We start from the raw sequence: 17,761 nt of genomic DNA, 5'->3' as shown, positions 1-17,761 counted from the left end.
TAAACTGTTAGAGTCTCCTATGAATTAAGCAAAATTTTTCATAAATCTCGCGGTTTATGCATTACCTCAATCTTTCAGAAACTGCTACTACCTATAGCGTTTCTGTATGCACACCATTTTAAATGTAAACTGCGGCTACCGATAGCAGTTTATATTAATCTAAAAACTATATAGATGTATAAAAATTACAATAACTGTGTATTCAATTTAAGAAAATTACAATCTGATAATATAAATTTGTAACTATTTTATTTGAGCAATTTGTCTTTATTCTAAAACTGTATTAGCATTTTAGGCAAATCAAGTTGAGATTTGAGAGTTTATTTTTTGTTTAATTTCTTTGTTCATTTGTTTGATTAAGATATTGTTTATAAGTTTTGATTTTGCTTTTTCTTGTTTCTCACAGCCACTTCTCCACAGACCACAGGTGACAAATATCTTGAAGCTCAAATGCTCAATACTTCGTCTTTAAACTCATACCCGATGTTTACTTTATGTAGACCCGAAATAAGTTTAATCCGAATATTATTAGATTTCGTTGTATTTAAAATTTTAAATGTTGAATAAGGGAATAAGGATCTACAAAATAAATAAAATCAAAACAAAGTATCCGACCAGAGTAAAGCCGGCCCTACTCGACACCCTACATTTAATGATTAGAACGGTGCATCATCATTGTATCAAAATAACATTATGGGTTGGCCATAACAATAATACGAAATATCTTGAAGAGTCTCACATAAAACCCTCCTCCTCCCCTCATCAACTTGCTCGTTAATGTTAATCATCGATCCAACTTATCATAAGCAATACACCTTCTATCGCATCGGAATGAGTGATGATAAGTTGATAACAAGAAAGATATGGTGAGGAGGAACACGGAAGGACACTCGTATGGATTCGTCATTTTCCTGCCTGAATCGAATTGTCACTTTCACCAACTTGTTGCTAGCACTAGCATGATTTTGATTTTCTTCATTACATTAAATGCTTGCAATTATATGATTATATTGGATTGATATTGATATTTAAGTAAAATGACCTGTCATGAACTTTATTACAATATTTACCATATGAAATGAAACAGCAGAAATATAGAAGCTAGAGTTAGACACACCTGAAGCTGACACAGATCAATGGAATTCACTTTTTCACATATAAAATGAATAAAACTTGGAATCATGATCAACTCCAAAAACATACAAAGAATTGGACTATAAAAATAATTGAATTACTACAAATATGAGAAATGATAAATAAATCTAATTAATGAAAGAAAGAAATGTTATCTGCAACAAAGAATGAAAGAATAATAATAACAAATTTCTTTGGTGTTTGATCCCCCTATCTAGAGAAATTAAAGAATGTTACCTTCCCTTTGTGTGTATAGAAACAAAGAAATGAAATCAAATTGGCTGAGAAACAGATGAAGAGGTTCCTGCAGCATCAAGAGGTGCCCAAGCTGAAACAGTGAACAAAGGAATGTCCATCCAACAAAGACTGAGAGCCTCACTTGAATGATTCCTAACACTGTAACTGTCACAAGGGTACATCTTCATCAGCAACTGGCTCTGAACCCTTTCTCTCTCAGTAACACTCAAGCACCTGAACCCTCCTTGCTCCACCATCATCTTCCTCCACTTCCCAAAACCCTCATGCCTCTCCAACCTATCACTCCCCTCACAAGCCACAATGTTCCTAATCTCCCTTCCAAACATCTCCTCTATCTTCCTCCTCGCACTGCTATCCCCTTCAAGACAGTGCTCAACCGAGTCAAACAACGCTGAGTAGTATTTCAACGAGTTGCAAACCCTAGCCTCCAACCTCATATCGTTGTGCTCTGCTTCTTGCTCCGCCACAACCACCATTGCGGGGTTCGTGCTTCGTATCAGTCCCAAGAAATCTCTCAACGCTCCGCCGTTTACGTCATACAGAGTCTTGTGAAGCTGGAACACGCAGTTCACCGCAACCGTTTCGTTCTCCTTCACGTGAAGCATCCACAGCCTCACGTCTTCCAGCCTGTCCACCACTCCATGGAACTCGAACGGAAGGTTCAGCGCCTCTGCGAAACCGGCGAGCCTGTCACCTGTTTCGTTCAGATCTTGCTTGGATTCGCCGATGCCGGTGATTCTGACGTGGCTGGGAGGGTTCGATCTGGAAGCCAAGCTCTGGAACAAGCTCGGCCATTGAAGACCTTGCTTGATGTCGAAATCTATGATGTGGACTCTGTCTTTGCCTTCGAAGGCTCTCAGCAGCATCTCGTTCGATGTGAAGTGAAGGAACTTAGGGATCGGTGTGATTTGGTTCAAGAGCCTCAATGCGGTGCCGTTTTCGTCCTCCACAACACGATCGAGCTCCCGAGGGATGGTGATGTGGAAAATGTGAGGCCATAGCCTCGTCACTCTTATGGCTAGGGCTTCTGTGAAGTAAGAACAGATTCGGCTCATTGAACTTGTTCCTCTTGGTGAAGCAAGATCTCCTAATTTCGCTATGAAATGGTTGATTGCGGCGATGTTCTTTGTTCCAATGGCTTCAACGCATGCGGTTAGTAAACTAACAAGCTCGAATCCACGGTGCTCCTCTTGGATATCTTCGTCTTCCTCCGCGGTGGTTTCTTCATGGTGGTGGTTATGGTAAGGGTTACCTGAACCGTTTCCGACTTCAGGATTCTCGTTCAGCCTGAGGCTTAAACCTTGGCTCTCTGATGAGGTGTTGGAGGAGGCTGAGGGTTGTGGCGGAGGGAAGCGGCTGCCACCACCCTCGCCTTCCTTCTCGCCATGGTTTGTTATCTTTGTTATTGCGGATTCCACCCAAGGGGCGGAAACCACCTCGCTTGGAACGAAGCACACCCTCTCTTCCTCCCCTGAACATGTTAGAGAGAATGGAGGAAGTGAAGATGGCTGTAACCAGAAGTTTGCAGATAAACTCAGACCCTCTCCTGTTCCTTCTTCTTCCATAACATCATCGGAAGAATCGCCATTGTCGCTGGTGCTGTTGCTGTTGCTGTTGCTGCCCTTCTTCCTCTTGCCTCTGCTGTCAAAAGAGTCGTCATTATCCACTGGCCTCTTCTTCAAGCTCCTGTTGTTGTTGTTGTTGTTGTTGTCCCAGAAGGGCTCTTCTTTGGCTTCAAGAAAGGGTGAAGGTGGTGCAGATGTGATAACTTGTGGTGTGGTTGCCAATGGCGGAAGCCTAATGTGCTGCTTGAGAGAATAAGAGCTTGTCTTGGCTTCAATGGGCTTGTTGGTGTTGGTGTTGGTGGTGACAACAGAAGGCCTTGGTGAGACTTTGTTGTTCCTTGGGAAGGTGCAAGCTGGCAAGTCCAATCTCTGCGTGCTCATGGAAGGTGGTAGCTGAAGATGACAAGCTTGATGATGAAACTGTGGTGATGGTTCGCTCCTCAATCTATGCCTTGGTGACAACAATGTAGAACTAGAACACCCAGCCAACATCCTCTATTGCTTTTTCTGTTGCTGGTTAATCCCCCCGTTTTCCTTCTCTTCCCCAATGCTGCTGCTGCTGCTTCCTGCTTCTGCTATGGTACCTGCTTCTTTTTCCCTTCCCTTTTTTCTTTTGTATCTAGTAAATAGCTTGATCAAGTGATGTATGTAATATATAATATGGTGGATGTAGGAAAATGTTATGTATGTGTTTGTTTTCTCAACTAGCTAGACCCTGGCCCAACAATCAACATGTATGTAGCAAAACTTTACAAGAGGGGAAATGCAGAGTGAATGCCAGTGGATGAAGTTTCTAGTTAGCAAGATTTTGTGTCCACAGAATGAGAAACAAGAGAAAAAAGAAAGGAATCCGATGAATATGTTTCAAACAAATTTAATCAAGCTTTCTAGTGTGTTTCTTTACAAATTCAGTGTGTAGGTATGTATGTGAAGAAATGAATCTGTATATGCAAAAAAAGAATGGTCCCAACCCAGTAAGTAAGTAATAACAATAAAAGAATGAAAGAATGAATTTGGAAAGAAACTAACCTAACACATGCACAAAACGATCATCGGATTCCAGATAAACTCAAACAAGGGTCATGGCAAAGTGCCGAGTAGTAGTAGTAGTTTTAACAGAAACAAGGGAGGGGAAACAGAAACATACTCCTTCAAAGTGGTGGTGGTGGTAGTGATGGCTGAACTCCTGAGAAACATTCAAACCCATATCATTATTATTAGCACCGGAAACTCTCAACAACAACGTCATGGCTCAATTACCCGCGCCAGGGGAGGGAACAAGAACAGAAACAAAAGCCCCCTAACACCTCTCAGAACGCCATCAATCACTTACCTAAAAGAGAAAACACAAACCTTAAAAGCGTTGTGCTTTTATATAATAGTAGATGTTATAGTTTAACACAACACTATGCTATAGGGTCCTCTCCCCTGCATGAACCAGCTTCATGTTGTTGTGGTCTTCAACACTCCAAGGCTGTCTCCATCATCGTCGCAGTGAGTGAGTGAGTTGTGTTGTGGTGTGAGTGCGTGGCTGGGCCTACACTAAACCCTGATTTGATGTAAGAATCGGCGGAGGGAGAAAGAAAAAGGAATAGAGATGATGACAGCGGGCACCACGGAACAACCCCAACCTCCCCTTCTCAACCGTACGATCATCATCCAACGGCCCATCGCTGATGCCATATAATCATGTGACCGTTGTGTGATGTCGGTGAAATATGACCGTTGTGGGGGAAGTGACTAGTGGCCGCCGCACGTGCCCATCATGCGGGTATCCGTTCAATTGACCGTTGCATTGGGTTCTTCGCTTTTTGGTGGGAGTGAGTAACAACACAACATGCTACTTTGCACCATCATCATCTTGTTCCTTCCTTTTTCCCCTTTACTATAAACTAAACTAAACCCCTGTTGAGGGGACACGTCCACGACCATTTGACTAGACTGCTCTAGTTATTTTGATCTTTGGAATATCATAATGCGCCTGATATAAATCAAAGTAAGATTTTGTTAATGAATATGTTAATAGGATTATTTAAGGATATAAAAAATAAAAATTTAACTAACATGTTTCCCAAACACATATATATATATATTAAGATTATCAGTGAAATTTTTTATAGAAAATATACAAATTTAAATTTATAATGCATTTGTTTTATATTTATTAAAGTAAAAGGTTTAAAAAGTTCTATTTACAATAATCTTAACATGTATCTACTGAATCCAAAACAAATATACTAGTTACAGTAAAAATCTTTTCCTTGCTTAAAAAATAATAACTTTAAAATATTTTCCAGCAAAGTCCTAGATAAAACACATTTAGCATAAATTTTATCTACCATTTAAAAAAAAAAACACTTACCATGATCCTGACTTTCTTAAATATTTGTTGATTGACAATGTAAAATAATTTTATGATTGTGTAGAAAAGTTAACTTGTTTATATTGTCAACTTTTTTTTATGACTATTCAAATAGTAAGAGCTAAAAGTAATCACTTTTAGTAATGTAGTAATATATAATTAGATGATTGTACAAAACTTTACTTACAACAATTAATATGAAATAAATCCCTAAATGAACTTCCTATATTAAATAGGGTTGCACTAGTATAAAGATTCATTATATACAGATTTTGTACAGATATATTTTATAATTAAAATTAGTGATACGTGTCCTTTTTTCTTCTATTAAACTAAATTCTAATGCAAATGCGAAGGCTGTAATTATAGTACAGTACAAATATTTGCGGATTGTTAAATGTTAATTCCTAACTCCTTTTAAAAATAGTTGACGCCGTTAAAACTGTTACTAATTACACTTTCTTTTTCTTAATAGTTGGACGCACCAAATTTTTCAAGCAATACAACGATTATGACTTTCTTCGTTTGGACTATCGACTCAAGTTTATTTTCTTTTTTCTTTTCCTAATGTAATATACTATTAGATAAAACAATCTATAGCTATATGACGGTAAAATAATATATATATATATATATATATATATATATATATATATATATATTCTCATTACAAAATGTTTTGTTTTAGTAAACCAATTATTTTTTCATTTAGTTAGTATGTTGTTTAGAAAACGGAAAGATAATTTAAATAGTAATTTTGGAATGTTGATTATATTATTTGTGGATAAATTTGTGATTATTACAAGATTTATCTATTATAGTAAACTTAGAATATTCGTAGATTTAGAATTTATTTGGGTGAGTTTATAAAAAAAATTAATTATCTTTATTCAAAAAATTATTTTAAAAAATAAAAATAATTTTATGTTTAAATATTTTATATAAAAAATATTTTTATTTATTAATTATATTTAAATACAATAATATAAAAATATTTTTTATATATTATTATGTGAAAAATATTTTTTAAAGTAAAGTAATTTTAAATTGTATAATTTTTTAGTTGAATAACGGAAGAAAAACACAAAAATATTGTTAAAAGGCACAAAAAAATTTAGTTCATTCCATAATACATAAATTATTTTTAATTATGCAGATTGTTTAGTTGAATAATACCAAAAAAAATCTATAAATTTTAATAAAAATACAAAATAATTAATTAAAAAATATAAAAAAATTAGTTGAATAATACAAAAGTATAATTTAAGTAACACAAAAATTATAATCATAAGTTTTTAATTTAAGTTGTACATATGATATAAGACATTGTATAAGATATATTTTACATTATATTAAAGAATTATTATGACAACTACGATATTTTTTAGAAAGAACGGATAAAACCAACAAAATAAAAAATTATTATATTTACTGAAAATTTTAAATTTTTTCTATACTATGTATGTATATGTAATTTCAGATTTAACTCAATAAAATAAAATTTAAAAAAAACATTCTCGTTCCAATGCGTGTATTCTATAAGTGATTGTCGTTACAATTTAAATTTTGTACATATCTATGAAACTATTATTAAATTTAAATATAAAAAATATTTAATTATTATAAAATTTATTTAAAAGTCTTCATTAATTTAAATCTATATTTTTTAAAATTTAATTTAATTATCTTTAATAAAATAATTTTTAAAAATAAAATTAATTTTTATCCTCACAACTTTATTAAAATTGTGCATCAATTGTTACTGCTTCATATAAAGAGTATTAGATTGTTAATAATTAATGAGATAAAAAATTATTTATATATTTTATGATTTATAATTTCAGTTATGAATGATAGTATCAATAAAAAAAACACTTATTATTTAACTAATAACTTTTGTATTTGTACTTTAATAAGATCGTAAGATTTTTGTTGATGTAGTATTTTAAATTTGAATGACATTTTAAGATTTATATTAAACTATAATTATATTTTAGTATATTTATTTATATTTTATTAAATTATATAATTATAAAACAGTTATTTTAGTTTAATCATAGTTAAACCAATTAGTCTAATGAACTAATAAATCAATAATTAAAATGGTTTGATAATTGATATGATTTTCAGAAACTTTTTTTTAAGACTAGCTAATGTAATAGGTTAGTTGATTAATTAGGGTGTTAAAAACTTAAAGTCCAATTTAATTCAATATGATCTAATTTAAATTTAACTATAAAATATATCAAAATTAAAAACAATTTGTATTGGACTTAAATTAAATTTTAGGTTTAACTTTTAAAATTTATTTAATCTAATTCAAATAAATTATTTTTTTTGTTTTTATAATTAAATTTATATCTCACTTATAATATATTCTTGTTTTATGAAGTAATCCTATTAAATTTTTTAAAAAATTAAAAAAAATATAAAAATAAAAGATAGATAACTATTATTTAAAAAAATATTTTTTATAAATTATATATATCCTAGATATAGTGCTAGAAATTTTATTATAATTATATTTCAGGTACAATGTACTCAATTTATACACGAACTTTTAAACTATATCTTAATGCATTTTAATAGTTGACTATTTTTGTTGTTTATATTTTTTATCTGTAATATTGAATATTCAAAATAAATATTTTCCATTAATATTATAAAAATTGAGTGCCTTAGTGTATTTTCATCATAGTTTAAATTAGTTATAAATTTTCTTACTAAAAATAATAGCTATTGCCTATGGGTATGATATTAAAATTCAAATTCAACTTGAAAAAAAAATATAAAGTATAAACTAAAGAAAGGTCAACAAACGGTGGTAGTACAATTTTGTTATTTATCTAGTGTAATTGTCTTTTATTTCTACCTTAATAAAATAACAAATCTGTTATATACATTACAAAAAACCTAATTAACATTTTCTCTTTTTTATGTCATTCCTCTAGCAGACACAACACGCGTCAATAATTTTGTGACTCAAATGAAATATCTGTATATTTAAATCTGTACCCTATAATTTACCTATTAAATATTATATAATTATTAATGAAATACTTTTATCCTTTCATAAAAAAGCAATGTCTTTCTCATAGTTTATTTTCAAGAACTAAAAGTTGTCCATCTATTATTCGAACTGGAGTAATAAATTAATAATACTATATGGAAAAAAATTCTGGACTGTTGAATTAATTTATAAATAAAAATTTTTTGAAACTTAAAAAAAATAGTGTATCTCATATTACTTTTTCCCCTTAGCATGCTTTCATCATTCATCATGTACTCACGTATAAAACTATTTAATTAACGTGTACTCTTCGTAAAATTGAAAGGGTTACTTTGCTTAGCTTCACTAAATTCATGCAAACTCGAGTGGGGGAGACAAAGATGCTGAAACTGAAGAGATATGCATCTAAATTTTAATTCGTACTGTATCTAAAATTTGCTCAACAATGAATTATTTCCTCTAACTCAACGTCTATAATCTCTTCTTGCCGTTTAGATTATAATAGTAATAGCAATAGTAATAGAAAAAGCTGGTTGTTCCAGCCAAGCCGAGGATGATACTCCAAAATAAGCTCAAAGAAAAAGAAAAAAAAAGACATAGATGTCGAGAGAAAAAGCTTAATTGAACTACAAAAATAAACGCTTGAATATGAAATTGAGTTAAAACCTAAAAATCATATGGTTGAAATCGATAAATTTAAAACAAAACATTAGGAAATTATGAACAGTACTTTTCGCTGATAATGGACGGTAAATGAGTTTTTTTAACTATTTTAGTTCTTTCCGGGCGGGGAGGGGGCTTGAAATTGAAGCTCCAGTTATCAAATATAAAATTGTTTTGTTCTCTCCTGAGGAACACACCCGCGTAACGTAACGGTATCATATATGATCACGTACAAAAGATGGAAAAAATAATAGGCGCCATGTAATCAATTGTTCATGAAACTGCTACCACGAAGATTCATAACATGCCAAAACCTGATCGCTTTGTACATCTAATTCTGATCTTCTAGAAATTATATGATGAATAAACTTTTATCCAAACAGCACAACCCAGATTGAAATTCCATATCACCGTATAAATGGATTGATTCGTAAACTAAAAACTTCAATGTTTTTCAAATCTGCGCCATCAGGGCACTAGACTAACTCCAAAAACAAGGCTTCTTGCTTGTTGGTTAGTCCAAGCTCTTCAAGTATCGATGCGCTTTCTTCGTAACTAAAAGCACGCCTAGGATACGGTCTCACCTGACCCAACAAGAATAACATGGAAAGAGCAATCACTACGATAATACATATCAAGGGTACCAATTATAATGATAAAACTGAAACGTAAGGGGGTTTGCTCACCAGCCTGTAAGTGCCTGGTTTCACCACTCTAGCAATATCTATGAAGTCGAAAAGAGACTGAAAATTTCCAGGATCAGGTTTAGCAAAAATATTCCCCGAAAGAAAGGATTAGTACAAAATTCTACAACAGATTTCACCTGTAGTTTATTAGATCTAAGGAATCGACGTCCACGGCGGCTTCCATCTGGCATCCTTACCAGCAAGGTGACAGCATTTTCATCATCTGAGGATGGTTCTGGTGGTAGAGAGGCTTCTTTTGCTACTAGCTGTGTTTCCAATTCCTGAAGCAGGATAATGCAAATTGCATAAGTGAGAAGCGTGACTTTGATATTGGTAACAGGATTGGACATGAGAAAGTTAACATCAACAGCAGGATAAAAATTGTGAGAATGCACGGGAGCTATCTCCAACCCAATTTAGTTATAGTTCAACGAGGTGTGCTCATTAAATGAGTCAAACTTGAACTCTACTATGTTTGACTCAGTAGCATATGAATCGGCTCCATAAGACTAGGTTTTTACATTTTATGACTAGAAATATCATTAAAACCTAAAAGGTTTCATTTGTATCTAACATGAACTATTTAATTGAGCTTAACTAGGCCTTGAAAGCTAGCTCAACAAGCTTCTAGTAAGCTGAAAAGTGAAGAAATTGGAGTACCTACTTCACAAAACCTCTAGCAACTGCTGCTTCAATAACAAATGCTCATCTAACCCTCCAACAAAAAGTACACAGAAATGCAAATATAAAAAAAAAAATTGAAAAGCACGATAGTACTCTTTCTCACCAGCTTGGTCTAAACTAAAACAAAATAGAAAGAAAAGGAACAAGCAGTTAAAGCGAGGGACAACTTAACAAAGACCAGACAATTAATTACAAATGTAATACCTGCTCTTCCTGTAACTTCCTGCGAGATTCTTCCTCTCTCCGCCTTTCCTCTTCACGAGCAGCCTCAGCTTCTTCTATGGCTTTCAATTCCTTTTCTCTGTCTGCTTGTAATGATGCAAGATATTCATCATCCTGCATTGAACAACCATAGAAAGTGATAGCTACAGTGAGGAATTTCCTACAAGGCTACAACTTATAATTCCAACCCAGGTAAGAAAGAAGTTGCACCTGCTGTTCCCTTATCAAGCGCTGAGCTGTCAGTGATGGTGACGGTGGGCGTGGGGTTGGCCGAGGATATGAACCCCTACTCTGCATGAACTCATGAGGTGCATAGGCATAGCGATAACCGGTTCCTTCTGGGATCCCACCAAACATTGCAGCCTCCAGCATAACTGCTTCATCGTGCTCCACCGAAGAAATACCACCCCACTTCAATTTCAGTTTACACAAAGATTGGAAATTAGGAAACATGGCAGATAGACAACCTAACATGCGATGGCAAATACACACAGAATTACATCTTAAAAAGTTACAAAGAGGAAGGATTATACCTCATCTAATTGGAAGGAATTTTCATTATGTTGAGCAGGATTGCTGTTATCCTGCTGTCCTGTGCTGGGCAGAGTACTAGCCTCAGCAACTTCAACTTCTTGTGGTGACTCTTTAGGGCTTGAGGATGTACGTCTAGGCCTGTTCCAAACCAGAGGTTGCTCTTCTATGTCTTCATCTTCATCTTGGAAGGAAGAACTTCCTGACTGCAACCTAGAATGACCATGATTGCCCCTTTCAGATTTGACAGTCACAAGAAGGGAAGAAGTTGAGTATGATCTGGGCAGCCAATGCAACAGATCCAACAGACACTACAGGTATAAAGAAATATACCTTCCATTTGATGAGGCTTCCCCTAGCTCCACTTTAGATGGTTTGGATGAACCAACTGTTGATGCTTCAGCTTCTCCTCCTTGCATGCGCAATTGTTTCTCTTGCTCAGCAGTCTGGACTCTTTCCATGTTAGAAGCAATACGGGTACCAAAATTCCATTATTAATGAAAAGCAAGGTGAAAACAACATTCTATCCCAGAGGCATCACACACTGCTGAAGATGCTCAATGCAATGAATTCCTAACATGGTAAAGGAAAAATAAATAATATAAGTGTACCTTCAGGGACAATGAGACTGCATGGGCAAGCTCAGGATCATCCAGATGAGATACAGTTCTCTGGGCCCCAGGTTCGCTGAAATCCTGAATCAAATGTGAAATAAATAGTTGAACATTAGGCAAGAATTCAGTAAATAAAGCAAGAGAAATCCATCAAGGGGGGAAACATACGCTTTCTGTGTTAAGATTTTGATTTGAGTACTTCTCCTCAGCCTCCCTTTTTGAAGCCTCAATTGCTGCACGGATCATTTCTTCTTCTATGTCATTGCCATAATCTGGCAAATTCTCAAACTCAGGAGCACTGGGTCTCGCATTTCTGTCAAGTGTATGCATCTGCTCATCCCGAGCAGCAGTTTGGGCAGGTGGAATATCATCATCATCATCATGAATGATGACTGTTCCATGAATATCTGGACCATGGGCCTGAGAAGTTCCAGTGACATCTTCAATGGTCGGAACATGGTCCCCTGGAGGGTTGGATTGATTACTATCCTTAACCTCTATAGGAATTTGTCTTACTTCTCTTGGATGTGTAACAAATGGTGATCGGTTTGTTGGATCAAGATGATTATCAAATATACTTCTCCCAATAGTTGGATCAAGAAGAGAAAACGGATTAGTTCTTGCCGAAGACAAAAGAGACAGAGGTCTGCGCATTTCAGCATTAAGTTCATTATCTATATCCATAAAATCATCTTGTGGAAGAGCAGCAGAGGTATTGAGGGTGCTGGCCATGAAAGGAGTCGATTAAAATGTCAATATCATGCATATTAAAAAAGAAAGCCATTGTCTTGATAAGGCAAATATCTATATACCTTACTAGCTTAGTTACTAAGAATCACAAACAGTATACCTGGTTGACAAATTTCGGTCACCTTCACTAAAATGTGCATTGACAGCTTCATTAAGATTGCCCCCATGTTCCTGAGAGGAAACAATATTTACAGATAATAAGGAGGAACACGAACAGCTACCTGAGATGAATTTTTGAGTGCCTAAAATCTAAAGCCACAAAATCAAAACATCGTTGGTTCTACACAAACTCACAGTCACAGTCACAGTCACATTTGGAAAATTCTATGTACAACTAAGTTTCTAAGCTAATGCAAAAAGTTTACAACATTTGAGCTCGTAATACAGTATTAATAAGTTCAGCAAAAATCATAGAACTGATTAAAGACTAAAAGTGAATCATGAAAAGACCCCATAATCTAAGCATAAGTTTAAACAAATCGATAATCCAACAAACAAAAATATAACAACCAATTAAATATCAGGGAATAAAAATAAAAATAAAAATAAAAGATAAATCGTAAAATAGTTCAAAAGCAGTAGTTGGTTGCGCTATAATGATCGAGCATAGTTGATCAGATTATAGAATAAACAACCACAATTACATTCCAAATGCCACGTGTGTAACTGAACTGCAGAATAAAATCAAATTGAAAAGAAAAGAAACCCTAAGTATGAGCGATTGATTAGTTCGGTTTTTGTTCAAATACAATTCTTAGAGAATCTGCGATGATAAAAAAGAAATGATAGAGAGAAAAACCTCAAGCTTTTGCACTGCGATGGGTTCAGATAAGCCAGTGATGCTCATAAATGTCTCAATTGCCTCTTGATTAGGCCTAGCCATTGACATCGTAATTCAAAGAAACCCCAATACAGCAGAAGAATAAATAAAAAGAAAAGAATTCGATAATGAAGAGAAAGAATGAGATTTGTTTTCGTCTGCTTTATGGAGAAGAATTGGAGCTTCAAAAGGAGAAGTAAGAAATGTTTGTATTTATATTTTTCGACTGAAATATCAAAAAAATTATATAAAGCGGTGGGTAGGAAGGGCAACATGAGCGAGAGAACGAGGAGACAAGGATGGGTTCTTAGGGGTGTTTTGGTCTTTATGGTAGTTTTTCCGGGGGTAAATTGGTGAAATCGAATGGTTGGAGTTCTCCAACCTTCTACGCTATTTGGTTATAACTTGTAGCTTAGGCTGCTGGACTTTTTGGTCTTTTGCTTTCTTTCTTCGCAAGTAGATCCATCCGAAGATACTTTGAAGCCCCAAACAAGTAAAACACCTTTAATATCAACATTTCCAATTCTTTACTTTTAAAAAAATAATTACACTCTTTTTCTCTAGTGTTAGGTTGCTATAAATTTGAGTTAGTATAAATATTTTAGAACATGTATTAGACTCTTAGCTATATACAAAAGCAATGAATCAGAGCTTATTATATGGTTATAAAGTTGTTCTAACTATTCTTTTCTTTTTCTTTTATTTTTTTTGGTCATGGATCTAACTATTTTTTTTTTCAATTTGCCCTTTAACGATTCGCTAAATTATGAAATTTTTTATAACCAAAAAATTGGGAAAAAGGATACTTTTTTTATTAATAACATTATTCTCTTTTTAATTTTTTTTCAATAATCGCTATGTGCAATTTTAGGAAAATCTCTTTTAGAAAAATGATAAAATAATTTAATTAAAATATATATCTATTATTCTGTATTATTAATAATTGAAAGAAAAAACGTGACTACTAGTTTAGGTCTTTAGGATAAAAATGAAAAAATGATAAATCATGAAGAACGAATTCCTTTTTTTGGGACTAGAACAACCAATTCCTTCAAGTTTTTTTTTTTTGGTTCGATGGATTGGACAACCCCAATCCTAGGTTACACAACACACCCACTCACACACACTAAGGTAGCGTTTGGTGTAGAGACAGAGACGAAAAGACTGAGACTGAGAGACAGAGACTAAGAGACAGGATTGAAATAAATCTCAGTATTCTGTTTGGTGCAAAATGGGAGACAGGAATTGAAACAAGATTGAAACTCTAATTCAATTTGTATAAAGGGTAAAATTGGAATTAATTAATTGAAATGAAAGTATTTTAGGTATAAAATGTTATTAAAGTTTTAGTCTCTATCTCTAAAAATTTCAGTCCCCTGTGTCCCTACTTTTTGGAAGTACTGAAATACTGAAATTTTAAAGACAGAGACAGAAATTTTAGTACCAGTCTCTGAACTAACAAACACGATACTGAGTCTCAGTCTCTCAGTCTCTGTCTCAGTACCTCAAAACAAACACTACCTAAAGGTTCTATCACTACCCAACTATAGCTGGGATTCGAACCTAAGATGTGGCTTCTGTAAGGCCAACATATTGGCCATTGGTGCAATGCCTCGGCCACACCAATTCCTTCAAGTTAACTCAGATTCGCAGCCTCACAGGGCCGGGGGAATAACATGCTGTGTCCTTTTTTTTTTTAATTTATTGGACTTAGTGTTTCTATTCCTTTTTTGTTGGTATGGGTTGGTGTTCCAAATTGTTTGTTACATTTTATATTTGGTGCTCTTATTGAACAAAAATAAAGAAATCCAACTAATCCGCTTAAAAATAATCTTTTTAGGGCCTATTTTTGAAGGATTCATTAGCCTGCTATTCTTCGCAATGGATCCCAACAGATTATCTACTCTTGTTGCCTCGATCCATTTGATATATTAATTCATCTACTATTTTTTGAGGAATTATTGTGAATGGATTAGGGAGGGACAAAGCGGCGGAGGAGTCTTCTGCAGGAGGTTGTTGTCTTTGTCAACGCAGGAAGGGAGGGGACGTTTCGATGGACACCCTTCTCGGCCCAGCAGCGACATCGAGACGAGATCGGAAAGGTCTTCGGCGCGGTGGCGCCAACTCCAAGAAGAGCTCCATCTGCTCAGCGTTCAAGCTCCTTGCCGCTGTTAGGATTGGAAGATGGCAGTAGGGGGAACGGGTTGTGGGGATGGGTTAGGTTTGTCGGGTTGGGTCAGTCTGTTGTTGTGGGCCTTGACCCTCGTCCCAAAAAAATATCAATAACTGGGAGTATCTTCAAAAAATTTTAATGTCTAAATAAATGTATGAATAAATTAATGATTCTTTTATTAAAAATGTTATCTAAAATGATATTTATAGACGACAAAAGAGTAAAATAGTAGAGCCATTGACTCAGGAACTCTCGACTACCAAAGTGGAGAGGTTTTATAGAGAAATCAAATGAAAGAACACCAAAACAAAAAAGATATCACATTCAATTCAAAATTTTAAGACAGTTAAATTATTGAGTTTCTTATCTTAAAAATTTTTCACTTCTTTTTGTTTTTTCTAATGTAGACTCAATTTATTACAATTCTCACTATTGCAATTTTAACATAATCTAAATCAGAGAAGATGCTTTTGAGTATTTAATTATTTATTGAACTCTCTTTCAACAAGATTTCTCATGGAATTGTATAGGTGTCAGGTAAAAAGTAAAAACATATAGACCTTAGGTTTTTTATTATTGGATCTCGTTAAGAACACAAGTATTGCTTAATATATTATTCAGAAATGTTATTTCTATATTTGAACCAATACTAGTCATTTTTTTTTAACTAAAAATGTTGTCTTCTTAGCTTTCTCTACTATTTATCAGATATATATTGTAACAGACTTAAATGCAATAGAAGCAAGCAGCAACAGGTGTTTAATTTTGATAGTAATTGAATAGGAAGGTTGTTAGCCTCGGTGAAATAGATGTTGATGATTGACACACCATATTTTAAATGTTGTGAACATAGTAGTAGGACAAGCTGCTAGAGGGAGCCAAGCCAACATGCATGTCGGAATATCCGGAAACATGCCATATAATCCACCGGCAACAAATACAATAATGACAACAAATAATAATCCATGTTCTGCCAATGTTGATCATAACCCTCATCTGCTTTATTTTCTATGTTAGTCTCTTGTATTTGGTTCGGCAATATATATAAATTTTCATTTTGGACTCTCATGACCAACCCAATAGGCCAACATGCAACATATTACATCCTTCTCTTTCGGCTGTTTCTACAACAAACCATGGCCTTAATTGATTATATATTATTACTATTATTGTTATTATTAATTATGTTATATATCTATTTATTGCACTATTGAAAGCCTTGGTTATTGCAAGGTTAGGATAGTTAGGAGTCAAGAATGCACATAATTGCATCCTTGCTTTCCAAGCCAAAGAATAAACAAATTAAAGCAGGGAAAGAACATCAAAAGAAAATAATAATAGATAATAAATTAAAGTAAATTGAATAAGAGTTAATACTAGTGTAAGATCTTAATTACTTGTTATGAAAAGTGAAAGAACTAGTGATGTGTAAATAAACGTGTTATTTTGTGTACACCTTGTATAAATTACATACATCTATATATATAGAAAAATAATTTGATTAATTTTGAAGGGATGGAGGCTTTCAAGTTTCAATCTGCCTAGAAACTAGAAAGTTGAGGTGAGGCCCGTAATTTATGTCAAGTATGAACTCACCGATGACGGCATCTAAAGTCTAAACTTCGCAATATTATAAAAAGAAACTAAAGCATGGTTTGCAATTAGATTCAAACTTCTTTTGTCCTTGGTTCCTGAAACTTATACAATATTTAGCATTTTTGTTCACTTTTCATGTAGATTCAAAATCAACAACTCATATAGAATGAATATTAAAATATAAAATATATATTAAAAATAAATTAAATAATATATATTTACATACAAATACACAAATATATAATAATTGAATTAGTAACTAATTTTTTATATTTACAATTGAGAAATTCAGGGTGGAAGCCATGCCAGTTACCAAGAATGATCAGAACTGAGCCCTTTTGGCCCTCGAAGCCAAAGGCAATTCATTCAATAAGAAAAAACAATGTATTTCAATTACGAATCTTAAAATCAACTACTAAAATTAGTTATTAATATAAAATATATATTAAAATATAAATTTATATAAAAATAAATTAAATAATACATATATTTATATATAAAAATATTAGTGGTTAATTTTAATGTATAAATAATATTTTTAATTTTATTTTCTAAATATATATAGAATAAAATAAATATTAAAAATATTTATTAAATAATAATAATACATAAATAAAATAAAATATATAATAAATTAAATATATTATAACTAAAATTTTAAATATAATAATAAAATAATAATATTATATTATA

General features: G+C 33.3%; 2 protein-coding genes across 4 annotated transcripts; both read right to left on the bottom strand.

Annotated features, from left to right (window-relative positions):
- Positions 1-1,124: 1,124 nt before the first annotated feature.
- Positions 1,125-4,606, bottom strand: LOC107642964 (GRAS family transcription factor). Of its 2 annotated transcripts, none has more exons than XM_021123067.2 (2): positions 4,291-4,606; positions 1,125-4,143 (listed from the first exon to the last, which is right to left on the bottom strand). In XM_021123067.2, the coding sequence occupies exon 2, from the start codon at positions 3,447-3,449 to the stop codon at positions 1,407-1,409; it is 2,043 nt and encodes a 680-aa protein (XP_020978726.1). In that variant the 5' UTR covers positions 3,450-4,143; positions 4,291-4,606; the 3' UTR covers positions 1,125-1,406. The 2 variants fall into 2 exon arrangements, with proteins under 2 accessions (XP_020978726.1, XP_020978727.1); XM_021123068.2 differs by having other exon boundaries at positions 4,311-4,551.
- Positions 4,607-9,231: 4,625 nt separating this feature from the next.
- SAY1 (Ubiquitin-like superfamily protein) lies at positions 9,232-13,678 on the bottom strand. Of its 2 annotated transcripts, none has more exons than XM_016346485.3 (11): positions 13,279-13,678; positions 12,580-12,650; positions 11,898-12,453; positions 11,727-11,810; positions 11,449-11,561; positions 11,118-11,328; positions 10,795-10,995; positions 10,567-10,698; positions 9,816-9,959; positions 9,679-9,735; positions 9,232-9,576 (listed from the first exon to the last, which is right to left on the bottom strand). In XM_016346485.3, exons 1-11 carry the CDS (start codon positions 13,366-13,368, stop codon positions 9,469-9,471), a joined length of 1,767 nt encoding a protein of 588 aa, XP_016201971.1. In that variant the 5' UTR covers positions 13,369-13,678; the 3' UTR covers positions 9,232-9,468. The 2 variants fall into 2 exon arrangements, with proteins under 2 accessions (XP_016201971.1, XP_016201970.1); XM_016346484.3 differs by having other exon boundaries at positions 11,118-11,349; positions 13,279-13,569.
- Between the last annotated feature and the right edge of the window lie 4,083 nt (positions 13,679-17,761).

This window comes from Arachis ipaensis, chromosome B5, assembly GCF_059453495.1.
Source record: "Arachis ipaensis isolate K30076 ecotype BB chromosome B5, ASM5945349v1, whole genome shotgun sequence".
Lineage (NCBI taxonomy): Eukaryota > Viridiplantae > Streptophyta > Magnoliopsida > Fabales > Fabaceae > Arachis > Arachis ipaensis.
The sequence above is the reverse complement of the archived record's forward strand: the minus strand, read 5'-3'. Positions and strand labels throughout refer to the sequence as shown.